The sequence below is a fragment of the Poecilia latipinna genome, unplaced genomic scaffold, assembly GCF_001443285.1.
Source record: "Poecilia latipinna isolate Pla-1442-1.1 unplaced genomic scaffold, P_latipinna-1.0 Scaffold726, whole genome shotgun sequence".
Lineage (NCBI taxonomy): Eukaryota > Metazoa > Chordata > Actinopteri > Cyprinodontiformes > Poeciliidae > Poecilia > Poecilia latipinna.
In genome coordinates this window covers 57,589-69,598 of record NW_015113342.1, presented here as the reverse complement: position 1 = coordinate 69,598, position 12,010 = coordinate 57,589, and the positions used below count along the sequence as shown (strand labels likewise).

General features: G+C 39.1%; 1 protein-coding gene across 7 annotated transcripts in view; it reads right to left on the bottom strand.

Annotated features, from left to right (window-relative positions):
• The window catches only part of LOC106955327 (disabled homolog 2-interacting protein), a 105,472-nt gene that overhangs the window by 48,301 nt on the left and 45,161 nt on the right, over positions 1 to 12,010 (bottom strand). For all 7 annotated transcript variants that reach the window (XM_015045432.1, XM_015045434.1, XM_015045433.1 and 4 more), the window contains 2 exons: positions 3,523 to 3,676; positions 396 to 494 (listed from right to left, as the gene is read on the bottom strand). In XM_015045432.1, the coding sequence (XP_014900918.1) occupies positions 396 to 494; positions 3,523 to 3,676 (253 nt within the window). The remainder of the gene's footprint in view (positions 1 to 395; positions 495 to 3,522; positions 3,677 to 12,010) is intronic.

The window sequence follows — 12,010 nt, the reverse complement described above, 5'->3', positions numbered from 1 at the left end:
TGTGTGTATATTTTATTCAAATTTTGTGCTTTATCCATAGGACCTGTTTTGTCCCTATTCTCAAGAATCACTGATGTAATATTTCGAATCGGGCCATCTTCTTGCCTTGACATGCGTGCCATCTAAATCTGCGACGCACAACAGAGGAAAGCACTTTAAGTGTTTTTTTTCCCCATCCCACCAGAGAATCCTAAACCCTCAAGTTGTAGTCTGTACGAAGAGCTAACCTTGCTGGGAAGACTGGACATTGTTGTTAGTAATTACTAGCGTTGACACTTTAATGCATCTTTATCTGTGTTGCAGAGCGAGGTTTCGTAATTGGGACACTCAAGCTCGTTTATGCTGATTGCCCAACGGTTCCCCGGTCCCCTTGCGCGTCGCGTGCATTTACATACCTTGTTCGGCTGCACGGCTCTCCTCAGATTCTCCATCCATTTGTCTCTCTCGGCCGCCGAACGGCAGGAAAAACATTTGCTTCCTGTGGAGGTGGTGACCTACCGCAGAGGCAGAAAGACAGGAGAAAAACAAATGCTTCGATGATCGAGCCTCACGCAAGAAAGGAGACGGCAAAGCTTTTCACGGTGAACCCAGTTAAAATGCATCACATTAGCAGCCAGAGAGAAATAACCTTGTGAAAAATAAACAGAACCGGATGACAGGAAACAGAAAATGACTGTTGGGAAATGACTTGTCTTTTTCGCTAATTTCACGATGGATAGAAACAGCCTCAGTGAAGTCAGCTTCACTGCTCGCGTGCTTACATGATGTGTTTTCTGCTATATACACAAATCTCTCTCTATATAATCATATTTTCAAAGAAATTGTTAAAAATGTTAAGGAATCTGAATGTACATACAACAAGGAGATGGTGAGGACCGGTGGGCAGTTTCCAATCAGACCACAAAGAATGACTAATCAGACAAGAACAGGCTGTCCAAAGGTCACAGCTTCCTTGACCTTTTCTTTCTTTTACCGTTCAGGAAATAATCAGACATATAGAAGCAAGTAGCTACTTGCTTCTATATGTCTGATTATTTATGCAAATTGGGGAAGCTCTTTTTGCTTGATAGCAGCCCGATGCAATGGTGCTTAGTGTTTTTAGCCATACTCAAGAAATCTGAAATATTCAGCAGTTTCTCTTTTCAAAGATGTCTTTGTTGGGAAAATGTAATTTTCCGGTGATTGGGGATAATATATTCTGTGATCTCGAAAAAATTACTTCACTAATGGAACCATTACAAATAAATCAGATTTAGTATCTAAAACAAGACAAGGAGTTTAAGACGTTTTCTGTTTCTCAGGTTGTCTCTTTTCAACTGGAAAATTATCCTAAGCATACGGAAACATCATCACATGAATAGATTTTTCAAAAATGTTCAATGAAAGATCTTGGTAAAGAATACAGATGTATTTTATTGCCTTTTTAACATTTCTATTTATTGATTGTCTTTTGTCGTTTTCTTTACTAGTGCAGAACTCTTCGTTTTTTTCTCTTGACATATGCTATGTAATTACTTTAATCACTTTTCAACCAAAAATATCAAACCTTACTTAAAGCTGTTTCATTGTTTTACTTTTAATTTTTTAATTTTTGGAAAATTTTGGTAAAAAAAAAAAAAAAAAAAAAAAACAATGTTCAGCTGAAACATTGACCATGAAAACAAATTCTAGTCTGAGCTTGTTGATGTACAGAAGTCAGAACAGTAAATGAGATACTAAAACAAAACAAAACATAAAACAATCAGAATTTCGAGTGACCCAGGCATGAAAGGAAAACTCATCAACACAACAATTTGAAACAGCAGCAGTGGCAGCAGCAGGGTCAGCTGTAAACACAGCACTTAAAGTACATATTATGAGCCTGTAACAATGTTTAGATGAATGTGTTAGTGATTAACATACACAGAGTTTACTCCCCCCAACTCCCTCGTATCTCTGCTGGGTATCAAATCTGGCTCATTAGCAGCTAGCATATACAGAGGGGTTTGGAGCTCCACTGCTGCCTGCTGAGCCTGTAAACAACACTGATGAGGCCGTTGAGTCATCATGAGTAAAGTTTCAGGCAATGAAACCAAAACAAAGCGTGGAGAGACCCTAAATCAGCTTGGTAACAATTTTCTGAATGCTAGTCATTGTGGCAGCCCTTTTCTCGATGCAGGGGAGATTTCTAAACATTTCTTAAAACCAAAATGCATATAGTATCTACAGTTAATGATTCTGGAAAGAGGAAAGTATAATATACTGATTTCTTCTAAAACCTTCATGGGTGTATGAACAAAAAAAAAAAAAAATAGAGGTAGTGATAGGGCGCTTAGTGGGAGTATCCCAAAGGGACTATTTCAGGAGGCTAGAGGCTGTAGCAGGGGGGTGGGAAAAAATGTAAGTGCCAATCATTTCTGTGTTTGATCACAAGGATAAAACACAACGCTCCTTTGCTGGGCTTTGGCTTACAATCAATCAACCCCAAATCTGTAATTTATCGAAATACTAATCTCTTGTTTCACTAGCAAAAGACAAGAGTCTTGAAAACTTTCTATGGCCTTGTAGCGTGTGACTGGCGGTCGTTTTCAAAGTGCCGGAGTTTCAGGGAGAAAAGGCTCTAAAGACACGGCTGCAGTTGAACAGCGAAGGATTTCATTTCAAACTTCAGCTCGCATCACAACAAACGAATCACGACTGATTCCTGTTGACACTGTTTCCAGATCGTGCTGGTATCAATATATTTCTGTGTTCGATCAGTCCCAATGTTAAGACCTTTGATTAGAAATCAACTCCAAACACACCAGAGGACTCTGTAAACTATAATCTCAAACTTTTTCACTCGTAACAGGTTGTCTAGTTAAATGCACCTTGATTGATAGATTAAGGCAAGTTCTACTGTCATTATTTCAGTGTGGATTTATTTACTGGTTATTAATCAAATGGTGACTTTGTTGGATAGGATGCTTTCTATTGGTCTAGAACTGAGCAGTCATTAGCTTGACTTTTCAGCTTGATGAAAAACACATTCAGCTATCTAAGTATTTTCATTATTAAAGTATCTAAATCATGCTGGATTAGTTAATTTAATCATTTGGTTATACTTTTGAGGATTTTAGAAATAAAGTATGAGGAAGCACGACAAATTTGCATTATTTGCTGCTGTTTCAACTGTTAATTTCCTCCTCAGTATGGAGTCAACTCCTGCTAATGACCTTATTATTTGACTCAGGTATGATGAAGCAGAAACGGATCTAAAAGTCTCAGAACGTTAGCCCTCGACAGCTGGAGCTGGAGACCCCTGGCACTTACAGTAGCTCCATATTGACTAGCTGATCTCTTACACAGGTGTCTCAGTGACAAGAAAAGCTCCACAAACTGCACTTGATCAAAAAGAGAATGGAAATTTGAATAAAATAAGAACACTCGGTTTAAACCTTTGCTTAAAACCATTGCCGGTTTAATTCTCACACCTACTTTACATATCTCGCCTGCAGGGCTGTACGCAGAGAAAAAAAAAAAAAAAAAAGAGCGCCGCCTCACCTCGAAGCAGTAGTCCTGGCCGAGGATGCTGCTGTGCACAGGTTTGATGATGACCTCGTCCTCCATGCTCAAGTCCAGGGCTTCCACGGCGCTACTGGGGCTGAGCAGTGATTCATGGGAGCGAGACTCCTTCAGTCTTGGCATCAAATGCGATCTACAGGAGGAGGAGAGGAGAGGGACGGTGAGAACTGAGTCACTGTGCAGACTGTGAGCAGAGGAAGTACAGGAGAGGGAACATATGCAGCTAGCATTCATGGTGAGTGTGAAGACGGAGTGTGAGGACAACAGCGGCAGGCCACTTGCCTCGAAGCTGACGAGCTCACAGCGTGCTGGGGCTCGCCACTTATTGTATAGAGGAACATGTTGACATACTCCCTCAAAAGAGTGGATGCAGACGGAGGCTTTGAAACATCTAATTTTCAATCTTAGGCACTGATGCGTAAGTTCAATAGCTGAAGAGCCAACCCAGGCTATGGATCCACAAATACGAAGCAAATTACAGAATCAATGTCCAAAAACCCAGACTGTACCGTTGATGATAAACTATTAGCTGCATAACACTATAATCTTTACTTCTTGGGTAAAATACAACCCATCATTTACCACAAACTACTAAATTTACCAAAGTTTTCTGTTTATTTTATCCAACTTTGATTGAATTTGTATTTTTCTTTTTGTGCCTAGTCTAAAAAAAATGTGCTATGGTTCAAATCCCTCCATGATGTTAGGTTGGAATTTCTTCTTGTAGATTAAAGTGGAAAACATGGGAGAAAATGTAGAAAAATAAAATGCTGGGAATATCCAATAAAGCAATAATGCTTGTGGAAAAAAACTAATACCTAACTTTATCTGAGATACCATTTTTTATAGGAATGCCAAATTCTGTTTTGACGAAGTTACATTACAAACAAACTAAAAAAAAAAAAAAAAAAAAACACCCTTTGAAATATGAAACAGAAATGCTGGAGAGGAGCAACAGACTCTCATTTGCCTAATCTACCCCGAGGCCAAGTGGAAACAACACACCCAGGGTTAATGTCATCTCAAAGGCTAAAATGAGTCCCAAAGATGAAATGGAGCATTGTTTTAAACAACCCTTTGAGTCTTTCAGTTCGTCTTTAGAGGACTAGCGGATGTCTGTCTATAAAGGACATTTTGCAAGATTTAACTGACCACACATCTTGAAAAGTATCGCAGTTCTGTCTAAAACACTTAAGGAAAATGTTCACAAATTACTGTTGTAGTCTGTATTGATTGAAGTGGAGGAACTTTTTATCTCCACAACAACCACGCTGTAATTTAAACTCGAGCTTCTCAGAGTTTCGAACTGTGAAGGTTGAATTTTCTTTCGAATTTTCCTCCAACTGCCTACTGAAAGCAATATTACTCTAAAGCAGGCGTCCTCTAATCCGTATCTCGACAGACTGTGTCCTGCAGCTTTTAGATGTGTCCCTGGTCCAACATACCTGAATCAAATGGCAGAATTACCCCCTCAGTACAAAATCATGTTCTCCAAAATGTGTGTTGTAGCCGAGATACATTCTACAGATCTGTAGTTGAAGACTGTTGGCCTAAAGGGTTTGTTTCATAATAAGTATTTATCAGAAGCCTGAAGGGGTTTCCTTCTTGGTAATAGTGCATTGCTAGGCCAGGTTTGCTAGGTCTTCCTGAGGGTATTTCACATCGGCTAAGGATTTGTAGGGCCTTTACCTTAACTGACCTTTCTTAATTACTCTACAAACTGAGAAAATGCACTTCTGTTACCTTCTGAGGATCAGTTATGTTAACTTTGTTAAGGGTTTTGTTTTTTTTTTCTCCAAAGATTGCAATTGGTATCACCTGGCCTCCCCGACTGATTACAGCAAACAAGCCCGATCTGTATAGGGCTAATTGAGTTCAATGACCTTGGAAAAACCAATTTTAGAGCTGAAGTTTCTTTCTGGAAGGGTACGTCTTCTGCTACTCTGTCCACATAGGATTGTAAATATATAAAAAGAAACACCAGATCAATCTTGTTCCAAGTGTCAGGAAAAAAAAAGAAAAGTTAATTACATCTGCTTCTAGTCGGGTTTCTGATTTTTATTTATCACAGTCGCAGAAATTACGAGCTGAGGTGCCAACGTCTCCGCGAGTTACTGCGAATGTTTTCTCCATTGAACTGTGATAAGGACCCCGACATGCATCTTCGAGTGCTTCAATCCCCTGACAAATGCAACCACAGGGCTCAATTCTTTCCCTGTTTATTTTTGCCAAAGAAGATTACCAAACAAAGTAAAGAGCTCTTGACTGTTTGCGGCGTTTGATGCCGTCCTAGTTTCCTTGTGTTCGTGGAGCTGAAGCAGGGGAATATTGCGTCCTCATGCTTCGCATCCAACACTGATTGCGTGTTTTATGCCAGCACTCACTATTTATATCAAACAGACTTTTCTACATTTTGTCACCTTACAAGCACAAACTTCTAAGCATTTGTGGGCATTTTATGATCTCGACCAACACAAAGCATTGAGGAAGTAAAAGGAAGATGATACATGGATGATAAGTGGATGAATGTAGTCAGCCCCCGTGAGTCATACTTTCTAGGACTGTCTCTTGCTGTAATTATAGCTGCGTATCTTTTGGGGATACGTCTCTAACACCTTATAACTTAGCTAATTATTCAATATAGGATAGCTCAAGGTCATTCAGTTTGGAGGGAACCTCTCTGACACGTGGATTTGCTTTGATCCGTGGCGGTATACTGCGGATCTGCGGTTCAGTGTCGACGTCTTCCTCGAAGGAACCATTGCCCCAGTTTCATGTCTTTTGCAGCAGCTACAATATTTTACTTACTTACTTTTTGTTAAATTGACAAAATGTGGAAAAGCTTAAGTGCAATAACTGCTTTTGCAACAAACCGTTTACTCATGTCCCCCTATTAGCCGCTGACGTCACTCATGTCTCGGTGAGTCTCATGCCGATACGAGGATCACATGTTTATTATTCTAGAGGGGGAAGTAAGCGGCAACAGGCCTGCTGCATGACTCTACGGGGACACTGAAATAAAGACAGAGGGGTCAGCTCTGAGAGTAATGAGTGAGAACAAACATTTAGCAGGTCCCTCTAAGAACAGATTACATGGTAAGCCAGTGTATCTGCGTGAGCCTGCATGTGTGATGCATGTCTTTTCTGAGGATTTTCGAAAGGCACATTCCGGGAAAAACGTAGTGGATGTACTGGCAGATTAGCTCTTTTCTATATTTCAGCAGCTCTGCTGTAAAATCCTAGGTCGCATGTGAAAGCGGACAATGACTCTAACTTCTAATCTCTTGGTCACACACGTGTACACGCAGACTCAAACAGGAAAATACCATCGAGCAGATGGGGGGGAAAAAAACAAAAGAAAAGAAAACAAAACAAAAAAATCGCAGTCATATCCTGACAATTCCCCTGCAGGGAAAGTGTGTTTGCACCTTCCTCTACTTTATGATTGGCTGCTTGGGTGCTGGGCAGAACTGCGCAGAGAGCCTGTCAACCATGTAGGAAAAGGAAGGAAAGGATATGTGCAACTGTATTAAAGAGCTGGAAAGGAAAGGCGCTTAGTTGTGTGGCACGGTTCATTTTGGAGGCGACTCGGAAGTTGAAGGAGCAGACGTAAATAAAGCCGCATTTATAAGGAATGATGGGAAAAATATGCACCTCATAAAAAAAAAAGAAACAGCAAAATGCTAATTTTAAGCAAGTTGTTTATATCATACAAATGATGCGGACAGTCTTTATGGGGCAGTTTTTCCTCATGTTTTTTTAAGGATGTGTTTTAAAGCAACCAGTGAAGACAGAGGTACAGCAATCTACTTCAGATAAGAGAAAAAAAAAATTTTCGCAGTACACTTAATACTAGGGTTAGGGTTAGAGTTAATACTAGGCTCATTAATAAATACATTGTCTTTGTTGACAAAATTCGGGTCTGTGTATATCACTACATTTCGGTTTATGCTTGCCAAGTGCTTACATCTAAGCTCATAATTTTAGGATTTAGAAACAATAACTTCTTTACTTTCAGGATGTCAGAGAAAATTCTGATCCCACTCATTGACATCATGGATACTCTGACTCAGAGTCTGTAAGGGACCGAGGTCACAAAGTGACCGAAAGCTATCCGTCATCATCAGAACACTTATAGTAAGAGATCTTGCAACATTTCACAGTCTGGGCTAGTAGACACAATTTAGACGTTGAGCAACGTGACCCAAGAATGACATCTTAATATTTGCTGAACCAGATTCTGCACAGCTGCTCTAGCAGGTCAGTCAACAAAATCTGAACCGATTTTGCTTGAAACCAGGTAACTTCAACTCCATCAGGCTGTCAACTGGTTTTTTTTATCAACAGTGTCGAATACAGCAGTGAATATTTGGAAAAACCAAAACAGATCAAGATGTAGGTAAATTAAAACTTATTTCAATGCAGTCTCTAAATGCTTAGAGACTGCATTGAATAGAACATTGAACCGAACAGTCGAGACCGCATATTTATAAAATCACAGCTTAAGGCTGAGGCTGCAGTTTGAACTATGTGACTGACAAGAAGCAGCTGTAAACATGGCAGAACAGTTTAATTAGCAAGCACTCACATTTCAAACATTCAGGCATCTTTCTGTGGCCTGATATTAATAGCAATCACAGCAAATAAAGGAACGCATCCTCAAAAAGGAACATTATTCCGTCTTACATCTGGATACGCTTCGTCTCGCTGCGGATCGCATTCTAAGGACATTAGTGTCATTGAAAGTGGTGGGAGGCTGTGAGCGTGTGAATGGATGAATAATAAGGCTGCCCATCATCTGTACGGCGTCGTATTAAACGGGCGCCGCAAAGTGTAATTTGCCGCTTATTATTCAAATGCGAGTTCCTCGGAAATGGCAACGAGAGACGTGTGAATCCTGCTCCTTTCAAGCTGCATCGCTTCGTCTGACGCGCCGTCCGAGCCGACCCACCACCCCCCCCCGAAAGTGACAGGCGGCGGCGAGAGCAAGGGCTTGCTGACTTCATCCCCTCGTTCCTCTGCCGTTTTCCCTCCCTAACATCATCCATCCTCGTCACACGGCCTACGATGCCCTTGAAAATCCTTCGACACGCCAAATGCTGTGCAGCCGAATGTGTTTTCTCTCACTCGGCGTTCACCCGAGGTCAAAGTGAATTGTTGCTTTTCATTGGGCAGCTCTGATTCTTTATTTTATCTGTCTCTACCTTCTCCTTTCTTAGCCACCAGTAAGTTGCTTCACCTTCTAGGTTTTTCTTTTTTTTTTTTTTCCTGCTAAACTTCTAAATATTTCAGATGGTTCTACTAGCGATATAGCAGACTGGAATTTCAGAAACTGCAAGTGTCTCTTGAGAAGAAGAAAGACAGTTTTATTGGAATGAAATGTACGAATGAAAACTATTTATCTTGTGTCCGTGAACCACCATGTTCGGATTTGTAAATATGTCGTATGAGAACAGGAAGTGGTTCAGTAAAATATATTTTGCAAAAGCTAAAATGCAAAATGTTAAAACAGTTGAGACTGAATGTTTGGGTTTCCTCCTCTGGTATTAACACTGCAGCACAACTATTACAGGAAGTTAGAAAAGAAGCACTTTGAAAGTCCAACGGCCGAGTATGTTTACGTCAAATATTTGAGAGTTTTTAAGTTTTTTACATACTGAATTTCCTCAGTTGGTGGGGGCATTTTAAACATTTATAAAGGTAGGACACACGTGCAAGGAATTCAGGTGACGTTTCAGACATTTTTTTTTTTTACAAAATAATGAGAAAAACACAAAACTCAGGAGAAAATGGTGGGGATACAACTGTCATTACAGGAAAACAATGACGAAAAAAAAAAAAGAGGAAGTAGACATGGGAGGAAACGGTGAGTAGCAATGAGCATAAACAAGCTCATCCACTGAGGGAGAGGAAAAACTGACCAAGCAACTAGTGGGATTCATCAGGGGAGGAATGGCAAACAGCTGAGGGAGAGTTCTGGCTGAGGGAAGGTAACAGATATAGAGCTGGAGAACGGAAGAAAATCAAAGGAAACCAATGAAAAACCCTGAAACTAACAAAAGAAGAAACATTAATTAGAGGAACCTAATGTACTATAAATAATAAACCAAGAAGCAAACACACAGAAGAAAAATTAAAGGCAAAATCTAAGTAAAGGAAACTGAAACAACAAAAGACAAAGTTCTAACACCAATACCAGATTTTGCTCTTGCTCTTCACAAGCATTTGTTTTATTCAGTTCATTTAGATATTTCCTTGAGTCATTATTGCCTCTGTACTCGTTCCTCTGCTTTTTTTTTACATCAGTAAAGCACTCTTTGTTACATTTCACTCCAGGAAAAGTAACCTTAATATAAACATTTATCTAATTTGATTGCTGATAGTCTCCTACAAATATAACATCCACGTAGCTTCCATCCTATATTTGTCTTCAGCAATGTCTGGAAAAGCTGTCTTTACCTTGATCTCGGTAAGCTTCATCGCATTTCACAAAATGTGCTTTATCTTTGTTAGGTAAACAATGACAAAGTGGAAAAGTTTGGTTTCACATGCACGAGGTGAAATTTAAATAGTTTTAGAAGATCAATTGATCTCATAGAGGGTCTACCATCTTTTTTGAAGAAAACGTGGTGATCATTTTGCAACATAAAACTTAACTTTTTTATGTAGATCAAGTTGTTCAAAGCATTTAGCTTGCTAATCCATAATATCCTGTTTATGCGAGTACAAATATGGAATGGCAACATATTTCCATTTTGTCTTGGCCACTCTTTAACACGGGAAAAACAAGAGAACATTGAGTTTATGCCAGTGCTCTTTGTTCCTCATAGATCATTGACAATCCTTCTTGCTTCATGCCAAAGAGCCTACAGGATAAATAAATTAAGACAAATCAAATAATCCATCTAATTCAACTCTCAACTTAACAAAACAGAGTGCACGTTTTTGTCTATTTTAGTTGACATTCATTGGCTATAATGAAACCAAGAGCCACCTGGCTAGAATTAAAAAGACGGGATCATCTGTCACTTAAGCTGAGCTTAAAGTCCTTTTAAAATAATTTCACAATCTGAATACAAAGAAGCATGAACAAACACATCAAGCAGTGAGCTTTCTTTTACTTACTCTAACTTTGAACAGTGCAAAGATCTGTTGCACAGCATAGAGACGGTATGCAGACACCCTGCCATTATACAAGTCTGTTTCATTTTTTTTTATTTTTTTTTTCATTGAAGCCGAGTCCAATATGGCACACCTGCATGCCCCAGAGGGCCACTGTATGTTTACTGCTCTATTTTAACTCCCTGCTGACATCCCTTTCCCCCCCCCGTTTGCTTACCACAGCTATCCTGCTTTCATAGAGATGAGACCAGACAAGGGGAAAAAAAAAAAAAAAAAAAAAAGGGTGGTGTAGCCCACCCACCATGTGTGAACAAGGCACACGCAAAAAAACAAGATCGGAAAATATTTCACAAACAGCAGCAGCAACGAAGGAAGACAATAGACAGCACAATGTTAATCAGAGCTATGATGATAAAACAACCAGCAAGCCTGACATTTTGCTGAGAATGCTGCGTAAAGCCTATTTGGTAAATATATTCAGCATTTTGACACGAATAAGCTGGAGAAATTATTTTACTGGCAGCATTTGTCTTTTAAATAACATTGGTAGTTGGGGATAAGAACTTATTTATATGTTTACATCAAAACATTGTGAGGTAAATGAGAAAAATAGAACAGAAAACACATCTCATAACTTCTCTTTGAAGACAAACATGGATTAAGTACCATAAGATGCATAAATATACGAAATTCAGTGTTTATTTGTCATCTTGTCTTGGAGACATTCCAAATACTGCTACATGAGAATAACTTATCTCAAGTTAGAACAGTTTTTTTCTTACTTTTATCTTATTACTTTGAAATATATTGACTAAAACAAAGAGAAAACACACAAACTATTTTGCCTATTTGACAGTATAAAGTTTGATATAGCATGTGTTTGATCCCAAAAGTTGTTGAAAAGCGAACTGCATCGTTTCGTGTTGTAATGTCGGAAGATTACAACACTTAAGTGTTTTACCCGTCAATTCTTTTTCATGGGAGAAAAAATAGATTTAATAAAAATTGTGATGCAGTATCTCAGTTTTGGAGACGTTACACAAACTTCTGGAGTGTCACATGACCTCAGTTGGCGGCTGCAGATGTCACTGTAAGTCACTTTGGGTTACCAAAGGTTAAAAGTGCACAAGCTGCACAATGAGGAATTTTTCAAAGTACTGAAATTGCTTACTAAGACTTTGTAATTCTTCTCTTGCTTTCTAGAAAAAAAATGTCACTGAAAATTATAGAAAAAAAAGGGCAACTTATTAAAATACATTTATTCGGTGGCATAAAAAGAAATCATGTGTTAAAAATTTGAAAGCTGTTCTCGCACTGTTTTTATGAACAGAGAGGATTTGGTGGA